At 46.8% G+C, this 20,334-nt stretch overlaps 1 protein-coding gene across 1 annotated transcript in view; it reads left to right on the forward strand.

Annotated features, from left to right (window-relative positions):
- alg14 (ALG14 UDP-N-acetylglucosaminyltransferase subunit) overlaps positions 1-4,040 on the forward strand; it is a 42,723-nt gene extending 38,683 nt beyond the window's left edge. Inside the window, exon 4 of the mRNA XM_061669831.1 lies at positions 1,580-4,040. Within this exon, the coding sequence (XP_061525815.1) occupies positions 1,580-1,810 (231 nt within the window). The 3' untranslated portion in view covers positions 1,811-4,040. The remainder of the gene's footprint in view (positions 1-1,579) is intronic.
- The last annotated feature ends 16,294 nt before the right edge of the window (positions 4,041-20,334 follow it).

Consider the following 20,334-nt stretch of genomic DNA (forward strand, 5'->3'; position numbering starts at 1 on the left):
CCGAGTATGTCCAAAAAACAAACAAGGAATTTGTCTCCGGTCGTTCTGTCATATTTGTTACTGGAGTAATACAAAAGTAATTGAATGTCATCAAGTTACATTAATACTGTGGTACTTGGATGACGCTACAAACTACATATTTGACAGGTAACTCGTAATTGTATCGGAATACATTTTTAAAGTACCCCTCCCAACCCTGTCAGTTGTTGGCAAGCAAAGGTGGTGCGAGGTTCACCTCATTGTGAACAACTGCGTGAGGAAATAGTCCAACAGTTTAAGAATGTTTCTCAATATACAATTGCAAGGAATTCAGGAATTCCATCATCTATGATCCATAACATCGTCAAAAGATTCTGAGAATCTGGAGAAAACCAACATTGAATGCCTGTGACCTTCGATCCCTCAGCTGGCACTGCATTAATAACCGGCATCATTGTGTAAAGGATATTGCTACAAAGGCTCTGGAAAACTTCAGAAAACCATTGTCAGTTAACAAGTTTGTCGCTACTTCTCCAAATGCAAGTTAAAACTCTACCATGCAAAGTGAGAGCCACATATCAACAATACCCAGAAATGCTTGCGGCTTCTCTGGGCCCGAGCTCATCTCAGATTGACTGATGCACAGTGGAAAAGTGTGCTGTGGTCTGCCGAGTCCACATTTGAAATAGTTTTTGGAACTCATGGACGTTGTGTCCTCCGAGCCAAAGAGGAAAAGGAACATATGGATTGTTATCAATACAAAGTTCAAAATCCACCATATGTGATGGTATGGGGGTGTGTTAGTGGCCATGGCATGGGTAAATTATAGATCTGTGAAGGCACCATTAAGGCTGAAAGGTACATACAGTTTTTGGAGCAACATATGCTGCCATCCGAGCAACGTCTTTTTCAGGGACGTCCCTGCTCATTTCAGCAAGACAATATCAACCCACGTTCTGCACGTTTACAACAGCGTGGCTTCGTACTAAAGGTGTGTGAGTACTAGACTAGTTTGCTTGCAGTCCAGACCCGTCTTCCATTGGAAATGTGTGGCGCATTATGAAGCGTAAAATATGACAACAGAGATCTAGGACTGTTGAGCAACTGAAGTTGTACATCAAGCGAGAATGGGAAAGAATTCCACCGACAAAGCTTCAACAATTAGTGTCCTCAGTTTCCACATGCGTATCGAGTGTTGTTAAAAGGCAGTATGACACAGTGGTAAACATGCCCCTGTCCCACCGTTTTTGGAAGGTGTGCAGCCATCAAATTCAAAATAAGTGAATATTGGCCAAACAAAAAACAGTTAATCAGTTTGAACATTAAATATCTTGTCTTTGTTGTGTATTCAATTGAATTCAGGTGGATTTGCAAATCATTGTATAATCTTTTTATTTACATTTTACGCAACGTCCAAACTTAATTGGAATTGGGGTTTATACATACACAAAATTGAAATGATATTAATATTTCTATTTCAAAATGTCATTGTTTGTTGAAGCAATTCCTTTTATGCAAGTGCAAAGGTTTGTCACATCTATGTCCAAATCATGGAAATGTGCTCATGTTGCCCCCCTTCTTTTATATTTTGTTGTTTTAGGTGCTGTGTAACGGCCCAGGGACCTGCGTTCCCCTTTGCATAGCAGGACTCCTGCTTGGAACTCTAGGAATTAAGAAAGTATTGATTGTTTTCATTGAAAGCATTTGTCGGGTGGAGTCGCTATCACTCACAGGGAGAATACTTTACCACTTTTCAGACTATTTTTTTGTGCAGTGGGCCAGTCTGAGGGACAGCTATCCAAAGTCTATTTTCCTTGGCAGAATAGTGTAAACATTTATTTTGTCACAGGAGAGTAAATGTGCAAAAAGTAAAATTTATTTGAATACATTTTTTTATTTTCATTTGACTATTTCATTGGATAGTAACCTCGTGCATTTGACCAGTAAACTAAAGTGTAGGCCAAACCTTTCCAAATGATTAGTGGTGGAGCTTTGTCAAAAAACATGGACTAAAATGACAATACGCTCCAGCCACCTGAAACATGTTGGGCCTGGTTTACTACAGGATTGCACTTAATTGCTTTTGCAAACAGATGCAGAGGCTGATCTACTGCCAAATGGGCAAAATTGCAGCAAAGTTCATGTTGCGCTTTTCAACCAAAAAGGGCAAAATTACTGGATGGAGTCGATGAAAATTCAGCACTTCAGTTATGTGGTTTATCAAACCCAAGACAAATTTTGCGGTGGCGGATTTGGAGTCTTTCAATATTTAAACATTTAAACATTTTTGAAATTCCAGAAAAAAAAAATTATTGCAACATCTTAGATTTAAACAGTAATGCAACTTCAGAGCTTCTAAATTATCTAAGCCTGAGATCAGCCCTTATAATGTGAGGGCTGACTTGGAGCCAGTCACAAGGAGTCATGTAATATCACCGATGACAAAACTCCTTTCAACTCTGCATTTTCTTGGTGCTGGCCTCTCCCAGTGCACTTTTTTGGGTCTACAGTCCCAAGTTTTAAACACGTTAGGATGGGCAAAAACATCCAATTCCCATGCAATTGGGGCAAGTTAAATCAAACAAATCATGGCTTTTGTGCGGTTGCTTGCATCCTGCAAATTATCAGCCGTATAGATTTCATTTTTGTAACTCATTAATGTTTCTTTTCCTTCTCCATAACACTTCTTTGCGGTCCACTTCCAAATTTTCCATTATCGCTACCTAAAGTGCAAGATCCTTTTAAATATGCAGATTTGGGTTCCTTGTTTCGATTCCAATTCCAAGAACTTCTCGATTCCGATTCTTTTTGGGGACAAGGCCAAAAAAGTTTGCATGGTTTAAAAAAAAGGGGTGTCCAAAGAACGGCCAGCTATTTTTAGGGAGCGCAGCATAGACCAAAATGAACATTTGCCTGTACTGTACTACAGTACTTACTTCCTACACTTGAGTGGCAAGGCAGGAGAAGAGAACCATTCACACGTCATTCAGTGTCACTGGCCACCCCAGTATCCTGAAAATTATTGACATTTTGCTTTATTACCTAGCTTTTATTAACTAAACAGTATATATAAAAAATATAGCTTCACATATCTTTAACTACACTGATGGATGTTTGTGTTAAATAAAGATGACAAAATGTCTCTTAATTGCCTCCTTTGATTTTTCGCTCTGTGGCCTTGGAAAATAAAGTTTGGGAAGCGCCAGTTATTTGTGGATTAAATCATCTGAACTTCTCTATGAATTTTAATTTTATTAACTTTACTATAGATTTCTCACAGGGTTATTTTTAATCAGTATTAAAATAAAAGCTATGAACTTAAATGTATATCTTTATATTTTCTTTTCACAGGCATATAGGTTACACGTTAAAGAGAGATTTATTTTATAAAAACTTTTGAAAATAAATGTATCCTTGTGTCTAACTCTGCCGGTACTTAAAACATGCTAGTGAGCTCCCACTGACTGGCTAATGTGGTGTATAGTGATATCAGTCAAAAGTAGAATAACTTGACAACCCAGTCCAGAATAGCAACAGGTACAGTATAAACTAAAAAAAACAGTTATTGTTTTTTATCATATCTGCGTTTTTAGGCAATGTGCAGACAGTGTCTCCTGCGCTCCCTTGGTATAGAAAATACATATTCTAATGTTAACTGGTTATTTGCATTTGTACTGTTAGAATAAATGTACATTTGTTATCCCATATTTACTCTTATAGTATTTTCAAAGCATGCATTTAGCAGTATGTTGATTGTATCACAAAAGTTGACGTCTGTGAAGAGGACTGTGCCCTCATCAAAAGATAGCGGCTGGAACAATTTGCGGTCAAAGGTTGAAGCAATCAGCGCTGATGAAGAACACATCTCCACAATGAGTCATATATGTGATTGTTTTACGTTGCTGCTTTGTGTGCCCTTATCTCAAGATAGTAGCAACGTCTGTGTAACTAGATACCGCCCTAAGAAAATAAAAAGAGGGATCGACAGAGTGTGTTCAGAGCGGTCGGAGTTTGTAAACTGCGAACAACTCTAATCGGTCTCCTCGCGAGTATATAAACCATCTCTTGTCGTCCTTCCTTGTTTATTGTTTATTAAATGTTCTAGGTTGTTTGAACCTGACATGTACGTTGACCCACCTTTTAAGACACCATTTAACTTGTTAACTGTCTCAATGTTGGCATTACACATACAGTGGGTACGGAAAGTATTCAGAGCCCTTAAATTTTTCACTCTTTGTTATATTGCAGCCATTTGTTAAAATCATTGTTAATTTTCTTCCCCTCATTAATGTACACACAGCACCCCATATTGACGGGGAAAAAAACTGAATTGTTGACATTTTTGCAGATTTATTCAAAAAGAAAAACTGAAATATCACATGATGGCACGGTGGGCGACTGGTGAGCACATCTGCCTCAGAGTTTTGGGGACCGGGGTTCAAATCCCGTCCCGCCTGTGTGGAATTTGCATGTTCTCCGTGTGCCTGGGTGGGTTTTCTCCGGGCACTCCGGAGAGAGAGAGAGAGAGTTCAAGTGGATGAGTTCAGGTATCTTGTGGTCTTCTTCACGAGTGGGGGAAGAATAGAACGGGAGATTGACAGGCGGATCGGTGTAGCGTCTGCAGTGATGTGGACTTTGTATCGGTCCGTTGTGGTAAAGTAAGAGCTAAGCCGAAAGGCGAAGCTCTCAATTTACCGGTTGATTTACGTTCCAACCCTCACCTATGGTCACAGGCTGTGGGTCGTAACCGAAAGAACAAGATCCCGGATACACACGGACGAAATGAGTTTCCTCCGCAGGGTGTCCGGGCTCAGGGCATAGCCCATGACAGTACACTCCCGCTGTTTTCCAAACCTTCATTAAAGACGTCCTCCGTGGTCTGCTTAACAGAAGTGCTGTTGTATGAATTGGGTGGTTCCAGGATAACAGGTGAGTTTTGAATTGTGTGCCCACTGGAGAACGTCAGAACGTGCTGAATTGGGTACAAACAGCCGGTGAGGAGGTCCAGTCTTGGGATCCGGTTGAGTTTTTCGTGCATTTTTAAACACCTGTACGATCTTCCAAGTGGCTGCCCCGATGAAGCAGGAGGAAGGAAGGATTGGTTCAAGTTCAGCGGGGCTGGAGGTGGCTGAATACATGCGAGAGAGGGCGTCAGGCTTGCCATTGCAGGAACCAGGGCGGAAGGAGAGGCTCAAGTTAAATTGGCTCAGGAAGAGGCCCCACCGAGATTGTTGGGGATTTTAACGTTTGGCGGAACGGAGATAGGCAAGATTTTTATGATCGGTCCATATAATAAACAGAGAATTGGTCCCCTCCAGCCAATGCCTCCACTCCTCCAACACCCAGATTATGGCCAGCAGAACCGTAGAAGGTTGGTGACCAATACGACCTTGGATTGTTCAGTCGGGTAGCTCAACGTTTGCAGATTGAATAATCGGAAGCAATTAAAGAGGAATTGGCTGCATGAACCTAAATTCCCGGAATATGGCTCGGGCGGAGGGACATGAGGCTCTTTGTATGGGAGGCGACATTGATTGGACGTTGCGGGCTCGGAAGGAATACTCACGGGAGGGTGGCGGGCGTCCATTTGGGAAGAAATGAGGGAAACTTATTGAGAGAGGGTGTTTAACGAGTCCATGATCTCACGGGGAACTTTGTCCTGTCTTTCAATATGGGTGCCTTGGTGGGTTAGCGCTTCTCTTAGTATCTCCGGGGTTGCTGGGTCCATGATGGCCAGAGTATTCTGTCACGGTATAATCGTATCAGGGTTGACTGGACCCAGAAGCAGATGGAGGCGGAAGGAGTCGTGGAGAATCGTTTATTTAAATAGAGTCCAAAGTGGGATCTCCAAGGGGTAATGGTGGACTGTCGGGACAAGGAACGTGTGGGAAGCGGTGGTGTGAGCAGGTGGAAGAACTTGACGGTGTGGCTGGAGAGAACAGCGAGGCGCAGAGCACGGAAGGAGCACTGAGGACGAAGGGGAACACTGAGATAAGTACAATTGCGGAGAGTAGCGTAGCTTACATGCAAGGAGAGAGCCGGTGTACCACGGATGAACGTTAATACTCTGGCGGCAGAATCCTGGATCTGGCAGGCTATGAAGAATGCTGATTGACAACAGGTGCACGGCCGAGGTGTTGCTGATTACTGGGAAGAGAGAGAGGGAGGGCGAGAGGGCTGCAAAGGGCCACCCAAGGTTCAACAAAGGAACTGCAGAGCACATGATGAAAGACGGGTGAAGAACAGAACCCAAGCTGCTTGAGCTCCAGTGTGAAATATCCACAGTCAGTCATGATTTAGGGTGCAATGTCCAGTGCAGGTATTGGTAAACTCTGCTTTCTTAAATCCAAGGTCACTGCAACAGTCTACCAGAATGTTTTAGAGGACTTCATTATTCCTTCTGCTGAGGATCTGTATCGAGATGCAGATTTCATCTTCCAGCAGGACCTGGCCCCTGCCCCTACCGCCAGAAGCCCCAAAACCTGGTTTGATGCCATGCCATCACAGTGCTTGACTGGCTGGCCAACTTCCTGGATCTAAACCCCATTGAGAATCTATGGGGTATTATCAAGAGGAAAATGAGGGGGAACAGACCCAAAAACAAAGAACAACTGACAGCAAGCATCAAGGAAATATGGGCCTCCATAACTCCCAGGCAATGCCACAGGCTGATTGCCGCAATGCTACTACAAAAACTGAGAAATATTTCTTCAGTCTTCAGAGGGTGTAACAGCAGCGAGCAGACAGTGGGAGTGACAATGAGGGCTCCATCCTGTAATGGATAAATGAGTCCAGTTTATGGCGGGATTGTGAAGTCTGCGCCAGGTAATACCAAGTAGTAGGGGAGTCTCGGGGGAAGGAATGACAAAAGAGTGAGATGTTCTCGCGATGATTGCCGGAAATGAGGAGTGTGATAGGTACCGTTTGGTAGGTGACTGGGGAAATGATTCGGCCATCCAGGGCTGTGACTTTCTTAGGGGATGGAAGTGGTTGGAGAGGGATTTGGAGCTGGTGAATTATGGGTTCATGAATGAAATTGTCATCGGCACCGGAATCAATGAGGGCAGTGATGGGGGTGTTATGAGCAGGAACTATAATGCAGTCGGGAACGGTCATGCGAGAGGGAGCGTTAGGGGCAAAGGAGGTTTGCCTCACCACTGAAAAGGGGAGCTAGTGGATGTGAGGCTGGTATGGGGAAGTGCGACCTGGCTGTAGTTGCAGATGAATCAACGGTAGAAGTTGGCAAAACCAAGGAAGCGTTGGAGGTCTTTCCGGGTTGTGGGGATGGGCCAGTCGGGGATGGCTTGTATCTTGGAGCGGTCCGGTTGTAATTGTCCTTTCACAAAGATGTAACGGAGGAAATGTACTGAGGAGAGGTGGAACTCGCATTTTTCCGGTTTTACGTATAGATGGTTCTCGAGGAGGTGTTGTAGGACTTGGCGTAAATGGACGCTGTGTTCTTCAGGGGAGTGGGAGAAAATGAGGATATCGTCGAGGTATACGAACACGAACCGATTCAACATGTCGCGGAGGACGTTTAATGAACGTTTGGAAAACTGCGGCGGCGTTGGTTAAACCGAAAGGCATGACCAGATACTCAAAATGTCCGAGAAGGGTATTGAAGGCGGTCTTCCATTCGTCCCCCTTTCGGATACGGATGAGGTGGTAGGCATTACGGAGGTCCAATTTGGTAAAAATCTGGGCGTCACAGAGGGGTTCAAACAAGGGGTCGATGAGGGGAAGTGGAAATTTATTCTTCACGGTGACGTCATTGAGTCCTCTGTAGTCAATGCATGGGCGGAGAGTGGTGTCTTTTTTCCCCACGAAGAAAAATTCAGCCCCGACCGGAGACGAGGAGGGGCGTATAAGTCCACCAGCCAAGGAGTCGTGGATGTAATCCTCCATAGCTTTCTTCTCAGGACAGGAGAGGTTGTAGAGTCGGCTGGAGGGAAGTGGAGCTCCCGGCAACAGGTCTATGGCACAATCATACGGGCGGTGGCGAATAAAAATCCAGCCCCGACCGGAGACGAGGAGGGGCGTATAAGTCCACCAGCCAAGGAGTCGTGGATGTAATCCTCCATAGCTTTCTTCTCGGGACAGGAGAGGTTGTAGAGTCGGCTGGAGGGAAGTGGAGCTCCCGGCAACAGGTCTATGGCACAATCATACGGGCGGTGGCGAATAAAAATCCAGCCCCGACCGGAGACGAGGAGGGGCGTATAAGTCTAGCAACCAAGGAGTCGCGGATGTAATCCTCCATAGCTATCTTCTCGGGACGGGAGAGGTTGTAGAGTCGGCTCGTGGGCAGTAGAGCTCCCGGGTAGAGGTCTATGGCACAATCATACGGGCGGTGGGGGGATGGGAGACAGTTCTTGCTGAAAACTAGGGAGAGGTCATGATATTCTTGCGGAATTAGTGTGAGGTCCACTGGGATGGCAGAAGGTGGTGGGTCTTCAGAGGGTGTAACAGCAGCGAGCAGACAGTGGGAGTGACAATTAGGGCTCCATCCTGTAATGGATAAATGAGTCCAGTTTATGGCGGGATTGTGAAGTCTGCGCCAGGTAATACCAAGTACTAGGGGAGTCTCGGGGGAAGGAATGACAAAGAGTGAGATGTTCTCGCGATGATTGCCGGAAATGAGGAGTGTGATAGGTACCGTTTGGTAGGTGACTGGGGAAATGATTCGGCCATCCAGGGCTGTGACTTTCTTAGGGGATGGAAGTGGTTGGAGAGGGATTTGGAGCTGGTGAATTATGGTTTCATGAATGAAATTGTCATCGGCACCGGAATCAATGAGGCCAGTGATGGGGGTGTTATGAGCAGGAACTATAATGCAGTCGGGAACGGTCATGCAAGAGGGAGAGCTAGGGGCAAAGGAGGTTTGCCTCACCATGATGCTCTCGGGTCGCGGTGAGCCTGGTATTTTGTTCGGAGGGGGCACGAAGGAATAAAGTGACCGGATTGACCGCAGTGGATACACAGCTGCTGGGTGATACGACGCTGACGCTCCTGTGGATCTAGACGTGTCTTTGCAACTTACATGGGCTCTTCGGTGGCTCCGGGGAATGACGGAAGGGCGGAAGACGGTGCGTGACGTGGGTGTGAAGCTGACGGCGTGGCACTAGGAGTGGGTGGGTATTTGCGCAAGCGAACCCCCCTCTCACGTGCTCTCTCTCGCAGTCTGTTATCCAGATGGATTGAAAGGGCGATGAGATCCTCGAGATAGGAGGGCTAGTCCAGGACTGCGAGCTCATCTTTAAGTTGGTCGGAGAGGCCATTTGAAAAAATCCCTCGAAGCGGCGCGTCGTGCCACCCGCATTCACCCGCCAATATCCGGAACTCGATGGAATATCCGCTACCGATTTCGTACCCTGAATGAGCATGAGAACACGACGGGTGGCTTCTTTGCCCTTAACAGAATGATCGAACACTTTGCGGAGTTCGGTGACCGACTGGTTAAGAGCGTCTGCCTCACAGTTCTGAGGAACGGGGTTCAATCCCCGGCCCCGCCTGTGTGGAGTTTGCATGTTCTCCCCGTGCCTGAGTGTGTTTTCTCTGGGCTCTACGGTTTCCTCCCACATCGCAAAAACATGCATGGTCGGTTAATTGAAGACTCTAAATTGCCCGTAGTTGTAAATGTGAGTGCGAATGGATGTGCCCTGCGATTGGCTGGCAACCAGTTCAGGGTGTACCCTGCCTCCTGCCCGATGATAGCTGGCATAGGCTCCAGCACTCCCGCGACCCTTGTGTGTTTAAGCGGCTCAGAGAATGGATGGATGGATCATGCGGTGGGATATCTGAATGGTTGCAGGTTGAAAACGAGTGAGCAATTGTGTAGAAATCGGCTACACGCACCTAGGTCTCCAGAGTAGGGCTCGGGCGGTGGGATATGTGGCTCTTTATACAGGAGGCGAAGTGGCTCGGAGGCTGCGGGCTCGGGAGGAGTACATAGGGGGTTGAATGGATTGCATCTGAAAAGGATGGAGACCTGTTGTGAAAGGGAGTGTAGCATTTCTGTGATTTCTTGTAATGCTTTATTCTGTCGTCCTATGTGGGCGCCTTGGAGGGTGAGCGCGTTCGTCAGCACCTTCGGAGTTGCTGGGTCCAAGTTGTGGCCAAAGTATTCTGTCACGTGTGGGGAGTAGCTGGACCCAAGAGCAGGCGGAGGCAGATGTAAAATGATGAACAGTTTATTGAGGAAAGGTTATGGAGGTGGTCCTGGATGTGTTGGCAGGCGGTGGCAGGCAGTGGACAGAATAGGCAGCTGGCTTGATGGCAGGAATGACGTGGGTCAGGAACACAGGGGAGCACTGGTAACGAGCAGACACAATAGTTAACAAGGGAAGCGAGGCACTGTGTAGTTTACTTGATGTAAGTGGGCCATGGTACCGCTGGAAGTAGCTGCAATACTTTGGCGAGGATTTCCTGGAACAGGCAGGCTTAAATACAGATGGTGATGAGGCTGATTGGAGACAGTTGCTGAAAACAGAGAGGGGAGGGGGGAGAGAGAGAGAGGATGCAAAGCGCCCTCCAGCCTACTATAATGGAACTGCAGGGGAGTATATGACAATTTTCTCCGATTCACAGATATCAGTTAACCTCTCGTTTCATTTACTTAACATATTACTGCATATACACAAGAAAATGTTGGATAATTAGTAATGAAACCAAAGGTTCTGGGCTAATAGTCTGTTCAGTTATTGCGATAGCGCAACAAGTTATTACATATTTAGGCAGACACTCTTTTTTTATGGTAAATGCTGTTTTTAGTGTTTTAAACTCTATCACTATTAGGGATGTAACAGTAATTACAATACAGCAATATCGCGAAATGAAAAGTGCCTCGATATCGTCCTGGTCTTGTCTCGGTATGAAATAATGAGTCGTTGTGTTTAAAAGTTAGTTTTGGGCCAGATATAAGCAGCCAGACCGCTTAGCCAGGCTGCTACAGCCAGACTACACCTCTCCACTTCCTCATTGAGTATAAATGCACCCGATTGTACACATAACCCATGTGACCATGTGGGTACGTCACAAAAAAGTACACTGATTGGGTGACTGGCCCACAGTTCCCAAATGTTTATTGAATGTTAAAAGAAAAGGTGATGTAACACAGTGTTAAACATGACCCTGTCCCAGCTTTTTTGAAACATGTTGCAGCCATAAAATTCTAAGTTAATGACTATTTTCTAAAAGCAATAAAGTTGATCAGTTTGAACATTAAATATCTTGTCTATGTAGTGTATTCAATAAACTACAGGTTGAACATGATTTGCAAATCATTGTATTCTGTTTTTATTTATGTTTAACACAACATCCCAACTTCATTGGAATGTGGGTTGTAAATAAATTAATTAGCTAAATTACTTTCAAATTTAGTTGACAAGCTGGTTCTTCTCACTCCACCTAGATGCCGTCGCAATGTTTTCAAATCAACGAATAAGTTGCTAAACCTCACACAGCAATTTTAATTTGATCGAATTGATTTGTACACAAAATTTGACAACAATTTCTATTCGATTACTGCTTCGACACGTTCTCAAATACTAAAGGTATGTGATGAACCTTGACACCATAGGTTGCGTTACGCTATTTAATTTTTTAACAATTACATCGCTTACATTGTGCATCAATTCCAAACTAGACGCACTGCTCAAACGAGCTTACATTACAAACCATTAATTTGCATACCACGTACAGCTACTGCACACACAACGCAATTATGGCAGAACTTGTAAAAAGTCCCAGCCACTATGACAGTCTTGACACGTTAACACGGCTTGTAAGTAACCTTATTAAAGACCTTGTTCCGGGATATGCAGAATCTGTCAAAGATGTTAGCCTTGAAGCCCTCAATAGCAACATGGCACAACTTATGAGTGACGCTGAGCGCAAAACCTTAACAGATAAAAATCTTGCTCGAATGCTCAGTTGCATAGTTGTAAACTTAGTGTCACAGCTAAAATGGAGCGATGTGGAAGAAAACAGTATGACTCAAATTAGAAGCTGAACAACAACAACAATCCAACTTAACGGCACAGGTAACAGAGTCCAACACTCGTTTAAACCTTTGCACAAGCCCACGTCGTTGATGTTGAAACTCAGCTTGAAATGCTCAAAGAAGAACACTCAAAAAGCATTGAGTACTCATGTCACAATTGACAGTACTAGAATCTGACATGCGCCGTCTGCAAAAGCTAAAGCTAGAACAGGAAGCCGAAATAACACTTGTTCGACGGGAATTACAGGCAGCCAGTGAATTAATTGTCAACCGGCAACAAGTCTTCCGACAGCAAACACTGTCTGATGGCATCAATGAGCGCACACCTGTCAGTCTGCCTGGTAGGATCGGCAAAGCAGAGCTTGGTTCCGACCTCCCTGGGATACGGTCAACGGCCCCTGCCGCTTCGCAACGCCCCTCTCTGACTCTGGCACCGCCGAGTCGGGATCCCGCCTTGCAAACCGCAGTTCGCCTCAATGACCCTCCTGCATTTGTCTCATATCCTGGGGTCGCTACAGGTATGAGTTAAAAAGACTTAGACAGAATTTCCCGTAACATTCCGATATTCGAACCTAAATCTGATGGCTCACACGAAACAGCCACGTACCTTAAAGACATTGACTTTTACCTTAAACAATTTCCTTGTGCTACTACGGACAATAAATTGTATCTTATTAGAGTTAAGTCTAACCAAGAAGTATGTAGCTTAATTGAACGACAACAAGCACATGTATTGTCAAACTATCAAGCCCTCTGTCAGGCTTTGTCCTGTGAATTTGACAATCCGGAGGCCGCAACCGGCTTATCTACAGCTCTTACTGTTAAATTGGAGAGCCACGAAATGCTCGAAACTGAACCCGCTGCTCCGCCGCAAACTGCTAACATAACGACCGAAATAAAACACATCCACAGCGCCCCCACCGGTGACGCTTGTAGCCTTACAACTATCGAGACACAACTTCGGGAAAGGTAGTCCAAAATCCCCACCACACGACAACGCATGGCTAAAAGTAGGCATTTCCTGGTTGCTAAGCAACATGCTAAAAGTAGCCATTTTAGTTCTCAAAATCTGTTGTGGAGCTTTAAACCAAAATAGGCAGGCCATAACCACGCTGTCGTCTGTGCTCCTCACGGTTTATGCTCACACGCAGATTGCTAATGTGTTGGTAAACGACAGGCTATATGAAATTGCTCCCTTTCTGGACAATTTAACAATAGATAAAATTCTCCTCATTTGGTACCCCTCGGCTTAATTAAAATTATTCGGTCTACAGCCCTGAAAAGGCCCCACTACTCCGGCCCACCTCTGGCAATTGACAATGCTAAGACACCATAGCCCCTGTTTGCACATTTCTGCTCTGCTACAGACCTTAACTTCGACCACTACATGATTTTCAGCAGAGCCTCCCTGCTCTACCGAAAGACCCACTGCTCAGCACAGCACTCCATTGCTTGCCTGAGGTCTTCCGGTGGAAAGGGATGGGTGAGCTCGAAAATGACTTTGCTCAAACCGTGCAGGAGGTCTCCCCCTGACCGAACTGGTTCCTGGACCTCCTCGTTTACTCAGGCTAAGGTTTCTTTCCTTTGTCCAGACTAGAACCCCTGTCTTTCACCTCTTCTTTTGGCTTGCTACTTGAATAGGTTTCACACCTAATAGTACAATTTTTGTTTTTCTTTTGTTTTAAGACTCCCACTGTTTGGCTAGGAAGGAGCTGGGCTGAATTGTTTTATTTCCCCTTTTTTTCCTTCTCCTTTTTTTGTTTTTTCCCTAGTTCTAGAGAACGCTACAAAGACTCTTCGTCAACGCTTGCGTTAGCTTTCTCCTTTTCTTTCAACTGTCCAATTGCTTGACCTCACCACATAGATACACCCACATTGACAACTATTCAAATATAGACACACACCTTGAGTAAGAAGTGTCATGAACTGTGGTAGCCGTAAAGGGGGGGTAGTATGCACTAATGTTGTACTCTGGTAACTGCTTTGCTGTGTGTACCTGCCAACCTGTGCCACCTTCCAAGGAATCGTCGCCTATACCCGCCATCGAGCCGGATCAAGCCGCTGAAAGGGGGGATATGTAGCGGACATGCTCTCCGCAAACTGAGGTGACACACTGACTCCCTGCCGTGTGATAAACTGCATTCTTCGAAGCCGCCCTGCTCTGAGACTCCCACAAGCAGACTTTGAGTGGACGCTAGATTAATTAGCAGGTCCCCTCAAAATCTTGGTTTACAGTCATCAAAGAGTCCTTTCTTCGTTTTAACTAACAACAGCCCTAAAAGGGCGATGGGATGCAAATACAGCAACAAACTATTTGCTTAATATCCAAACGTGCACGCAAGGCGTCACCCACTGGCATTTGAGAGTACTGCAACCCGTGAACTCTCACTTAATGTTTAACCAAGGATAAATGTTTGTTTTAATATTTCATGAACTCTGCAGAAATATTCCAAATGTATGCCTTGATGTCTGTGTCAGTGTGTCAACTTTACAAGAGCAATTGTGAGATTTTGAGAATTGTCTGTCTTGATGTGACTCCAAGCAGCATGAAATGTGATTTGAATCATAAGCAGTTGATTTGCCAAAACTAAAGTAAAAACATTCTAGGAATATATTATATATATTAGGAATATATTAGGAATATATTAGGAATATATATATATATATATATATATAATATATATTTGTAATATATATTTGTAAAAAGGGCGGTACGGTGGCCGACTGATTAGAGCGTTAGCCTCACAGTTCTGAGGACCGGGATTCAATCCCCGGCCCCGCCTGTGTGGAGTTTGCATGTTCTCTCTGTGCCTGCATGGGTTTTCTCCGGGCACTCTGGTTTCCTCCCACATCCCAAAAACATGCATGACTAGGTGACTCTAAATTGCCCGTAGGTGTGAATGTGTGTGCGAATGGTTGTTTGTTTGTATGTGCCCTGCGATTGGCTTGCAGCCAGTTGAGGGTGTACCCAGCCTCCTGCCCGATGATAGCTGGGATAGGCTCCAGCACGCCCGCGACCCTCGTGAGGAGAAGCGGCTCAGAAAATTGATGAATGGATATGAGTAAAAAATATATATATTGACTCTTACCCTGTGGCAAATGTTGATTCGGTTGTGTGATGTAACGACTAGGTGGTCGTTCGTTTAATGGCGGTGTGATCCAGTTTCTGGGGGATGGGAGAGGCCCACGCAGCCCCCGGTTACTATGTGGGGATTCAAGCCGGAAGTTTCCTGCGGCTTCGATGATGATTGAATACTATTTACCAATTCTGTGGGAAATACAAAAAGAAGAGGTTAGCTACATCTAATATTCATCCAACACTTGTCAAAGTAATGCATATGTACCTCTCATTTCTCTAGTAAAGATGGCCTACCCGTATGGACGGCTCAGTTATGCGCTCTCAGGTATTGTTTTTGTTTTTTTCGTTTGTCTTTGGAGACATTACGTGACTCACTTACACAAGAGGAGACTTGCTAAACATCAAAGAGTTTCTTTCACCAACTTTCGCAAATCCGCTCAGTTTTTTCCCTGAGTTACTCACCGGAGCAGCGACCGCGGTCTTTCGCTCATGAAGGCAAAGACGATGCCACAGAGGGAAGTGAGCCGGCGTCCAAGTGAAGTTCCGCAAGAGAGGATACAGATTTGCGTTTCCGTCGATCCACCTCGCGAATCTACGCTCCCTACCCAACAAAATGGACGAGCTTCATCTTCTGATAAAGACCAGTAAAGACTTCGGACGTCATGTGCTTTACGGAGACTTGGCTTTGTGAGAACTTAAGCCTACAGTGAAAAGTGGAACAATGAAGCAAAGATAGAACTTCAAAGCTGTTTATCCTGCACCTACTGGAGTGTCTTTGAAAGGTCAGCTGGCAGCCTGGATGAATATATGGACACTGTCACATCCTATATTAGTTTCTGAGAAGATGTGTGTGTACCAACGAAGTCATTTCGCACATTCAATAACAAGCCGTGGTTCACTGCCAAATTTAAGCAACTTCGCTAAGCTAAGGAGGACGCATATCGAACCGGCAACAGTGCCCTGTATAAGCGCTCTAGAAATCAGCTGACTAAACAAATTTACATTGCAAAGAGAAACTATGCAGCAAAGTTGGCAAAACAGATCAGCGCTAACGACTCTAAATCAGTCTGGCATGCATTCCAATCGCTGACCAATTACAAGCGACGATCACCCCAAGCTGAGCGCAATAGTACACTAGCCAACAACTTGAATACCTTCTACTGCAGATTTGAAAAGGACACTTTCACACCCACCCGGCCGCACCACCGGCCACAATCACACCTCTGACTTCTGCATTATCCATCCACGAACAGGATGTGAGACGCATCTTCAAACAACAAAAGATTAACAAAGCGCAGGCCCAGACTATGTGTCCCCGTCCTGCATAGAATCCTACAATCGATATATAGTAAGCAATCTACAAATCGCCCAGCCCAAGACAAGACACAATCTTTGTCATGGTTGGACATATACTGTCCTCACCTAATGATCCATCGGTGGCTGCAGTCATGTCACCATACTGGTCCCCTTTGGTTTTTGGTGTTCCCGTGCTGCCTGTGTAGGGGGCTTGTGGCCACGGGGTAATCTGAGACACACAGCGACATGAACACAAATGTGCATATATTCACATGTACTGAATTGTCCAGAGTATAAATCCCTCCAGTTTATAAGCCGCATCAGTCAAAAAAATAGTCATGCAGAGGGGGAAAAAAAGCCAAGCTATTAAGACAAGTGCTACTTAGAGACTGAAAAATACAGTACACACAACTTTAAGGTACATTACACAATATGAGTGGCAAAATAAAATCTGTCATCACAAAGTTGCTGAAGGGGTGTTCAGCTTTCTCAGCAGCTCCTGCTGCTTCTCGCAGTGACGTGGGTTCCAATCCTGCAAAGTCATTCGATGCACGTCTTTCCCTTTTCTAATGTCGATATCTTTCAATAATGGCATGGAAGAAAATCATCCATCGATCCATCCATTCGTAACATCACTTATCCTGTTCAGGGTCACGGGGCGTTGCAGCCTATCCCAGCTGACTTCGGGCAAAAGACAGACTACACCCTGAACTGGTCACCAGTCAATCGCAGGGCACATATAGACATGGACAACCATTCACACTCACATTCACACCGTCACTGAGTGGGAACTGAACCCACGGTTCCCGCACCAAAGTTAGGAGAGTGTACCACTACACCGTCAGTGACTGAAGAACAACATCTTAAAAAAAAAAAATTAAAAAAAAGAATTAGAGCCACAATAAACTATAACTGTCAATCGATAGACAATTACATCACAGAATTTACCTCCCACACAACTTGGAGATCCCCCAACTATTAATTGTCTACCACTCCAAACAGCAAGCAGATCTGGATTGTGAGTTCAACTATAAGCACATGGAACAGCTTATCATCTTACGCAGTGTGTGTTTTATTTTTATAATGTGCATATACATCCATCCATCCATTTTCTACCGCTTATCCAAGGTCGGATCGCGGGGGCAGTAGCTTTAGCAGGGACGCCCAGACTTCCCTCTCCCCAGCCACTTCATCCACCTCGTCCGGGGGGATCCCGAGGCGTTCCCTGGCCAGCTGAAGGATTTAGTCTCTCCAGCGTGTCCTTGGTCGTACCCTGGGTCTCCTCCCGGTGGGATGTGCCCGGAACACCTCACCAGGGAGGTGTACGGGAGGCATCCGAATCAGATGCTCCAGCCACCTCATCTGGCTCCTCTCGATGTGGAGGAGCTGCGGCTCTACTCTGAGATCCTCCCGGATGACCGAGCTTCTCACCCTATTTCTAAGGGAGAGCCCGGACACCCTGCGGAGGAAACTCATTTCGGCCGCTTGTATCCGGGATCTTGTTCTTTCAGTCACGACCCACAGCTCGTGACCATAGGTGAGGGTAGAAACGTAGATCGACCGGTAAATCGAGAGCTTCGCCTTCCCTTCCGGCTTAGCTCCTTCTTTACCACAACGGACCGATACAAAGTCAGCATCACTGCAGATGCTGCACCGATCCGCCTGTCGAGCTCCCGTTCCATTCTTCCCTCACTCGTGAACAAGCCCCCAAGATACTTGAACTCCTCCACTTGGGGCAGGATCTCATCCCCGACCCGGAGAGGGTACGCCACCCTTTTACGACTGAGGACCATGGTCTCATATTTGGAGGAGCTGATTCTCATCCCAGCCACTTCAGAATCAGCTGCGAACTGCTCCAGTGAGAGTTGGAGGTCACGGCTTGATGAAGCCAACAGAACCACATCACCTGCAAAAAGCAGAGATGCAATACTGAGGCCACCAAACCGGACCCCTCTACGCCTCGGCTGCGCCTAGAAATTCTGTCCATAAAAGTCGGTGTATCGGTGACAAAGGGCAGTCTTGGCGGAGTCCAAACCTCACCGGAAACGAGTCCGACTTACTGCCGGATATGCGGACCAAACTCTGACTCCGGTCGTACAGGGAACAAATAGCCTGTATCAGGGGGTTCGGTACCCCATACTCCCGAAGCACCCCCCACAGGACACCCCGAGGTATACGGTCAAACGCCTTCTCCAAGTCCACAAAACACATGTAGACTGGTTGGGCGAACTCCCATGCACCCTCGAGAACCCTTCTTAAAAAGGGGGACCACCACCCCAGTCTGCCAATCCAGAGGCACTGTCCCCGATGTCCACACGATGTTACAGAGGCGTGTCAACCAGGACAGCCCTACAACATCCAGAGCCTTGAGGAACTCCGGGCGAATCTCATCCACCCCCGGGGCCCTGCCACCGAGAAGCTTTTTAACCACCTCCGTGACCTCAACCCCAGAGATAGGAGAGCCCACCTCAGAGAACCCAGACTCTGCTCCCTCATGGGAAGGCGTGTCGGTGGACTTGAAGAGGTCTTCAAAGTATTCTCCCCACCGGCTCACAACGTCACGAGTCGAGGTCAGCAGCGCCCCATCCCCACTATACACAGTGTTGATGGTGCACTGCTTCCCCCTCCTGAGACGCCGGATGGTGGACCAGAATTTCCTTGAAGCCATCCGGAAGTCTTTCTGCATGGCCTCACCGAACTCCTCCCATGCCCGGGTTTTTGCTTCAGTGACCACCAAATCTGCATTCCGCTTGGCCAGCCGGTACCCATCAGCTGCCTCAGGAGTCCCACAGGCCAAAAAGGCCAGATAGCACTCCTTCTTCAGCTTGACGGCATCCCTCACCTTTGGTGTCCACCAACGGGTTCGGGGATTGCCACCACGACAGGCACCAACCACCTTACGGCCACAGCCCTGGTCGGCCACCTCAGCAATGGAGGCGCAGAACATGGTCCACTCGGACTCGATGTCCCCCCCTCCCCCGGAACATGAACAAAGTTCTGTCGGAGGTGGGAGTTGAAACTCCTTCTGACAGGGGATTCCGCCAGACGTTCCCAGCAGACCCTCACAATACGTTTAGGCCTGCCACGTCGGACTGGCATCTCCCCCCCCCATCTGAGCCAACTCACCACCAGGTGGTGATCAGTTGACAGCTCCGCCCCTCTCTTCAGCCGAGTGTCCAAGACATGCGGCCGCAAGTCCGATGACACGACCACAAAGTCGATCATCGAACTGCGACTTAGGGTGTCCTGGTCCCAAGTGCACGTGTGGACACCCTTTATGCTTGAACATGGTGTTCGTTATGGACAAGCCGTGATGAGCACAGAAGTCCAATAACAGAACACCGCTCAGGTTCTGATCGGGGGGGCCGTTCCTCCCAATCACGCCCTTCCAGGTCTCACTGTCATTGCCCACGTGAGCATTGAAGTCCCCCAGCAGAACAATGGAGTCCCCAGTGGGAGTGCTCTCCAGCACCCCCTCCAAGAACTCCAAAAAGGGTGCGTACTCTGAACTGCTGTTTGGTGCATAGGCACAAACAACAGTCAGCACCCGTCCGCCCACCCGAAGGTGGAAGGAGGCTACCCTCTCGTCCACCTGGGTGAACCCCAACGTACAGGTGCCGAGGCGGTGAGCCCAAGTATACCCACACCTGCTCGGTGCCTCTCACCGTGGGCAACTCCAGAGTGGAAGAGAGTCCAACCCCTCTCGAGAGGACTGGTACAAGAGCCCAAGCTCTGCATGGAGGCGAGTCTGACTATATCTAGTCGGAACTTCTCGACCTCACATACCAGCTCGGGCTCCTTCCCTGCCAGAGAGGTGACATTCCACGTCCCTAGAGCCAGCTTCTGTAGCCGGGGATCGGATCGCCAAGGTCCCCGCCTTCGGCTACCGCCCAGCTCGCACTGCAACCGACCCCTATGGCCCCTCCCACAGGTGGTGAGCCCATGGGATGGGGGACCCATGTGACCCTTTCGGGCTGTGCCC

The sequence above is a fragment of the Phycodurus eques genome, unplaced genomic scaffold (genome assembly GCF_024500275.1).
Source record: "Phycodurus eques isolate BA_2022a unplaced genomic scaffold, UOR_Pequ_1.1 contig_26, whole genome shotgun sequence".
In the NCBI taxonomy this organism is placed as follows: domain Eukaryota; kingdom Metazoa; phylum Chordata; class Actinopteri; order Syngnathiformes; family Syngnathidae; genus Phycodurus; species Phycodurus eques.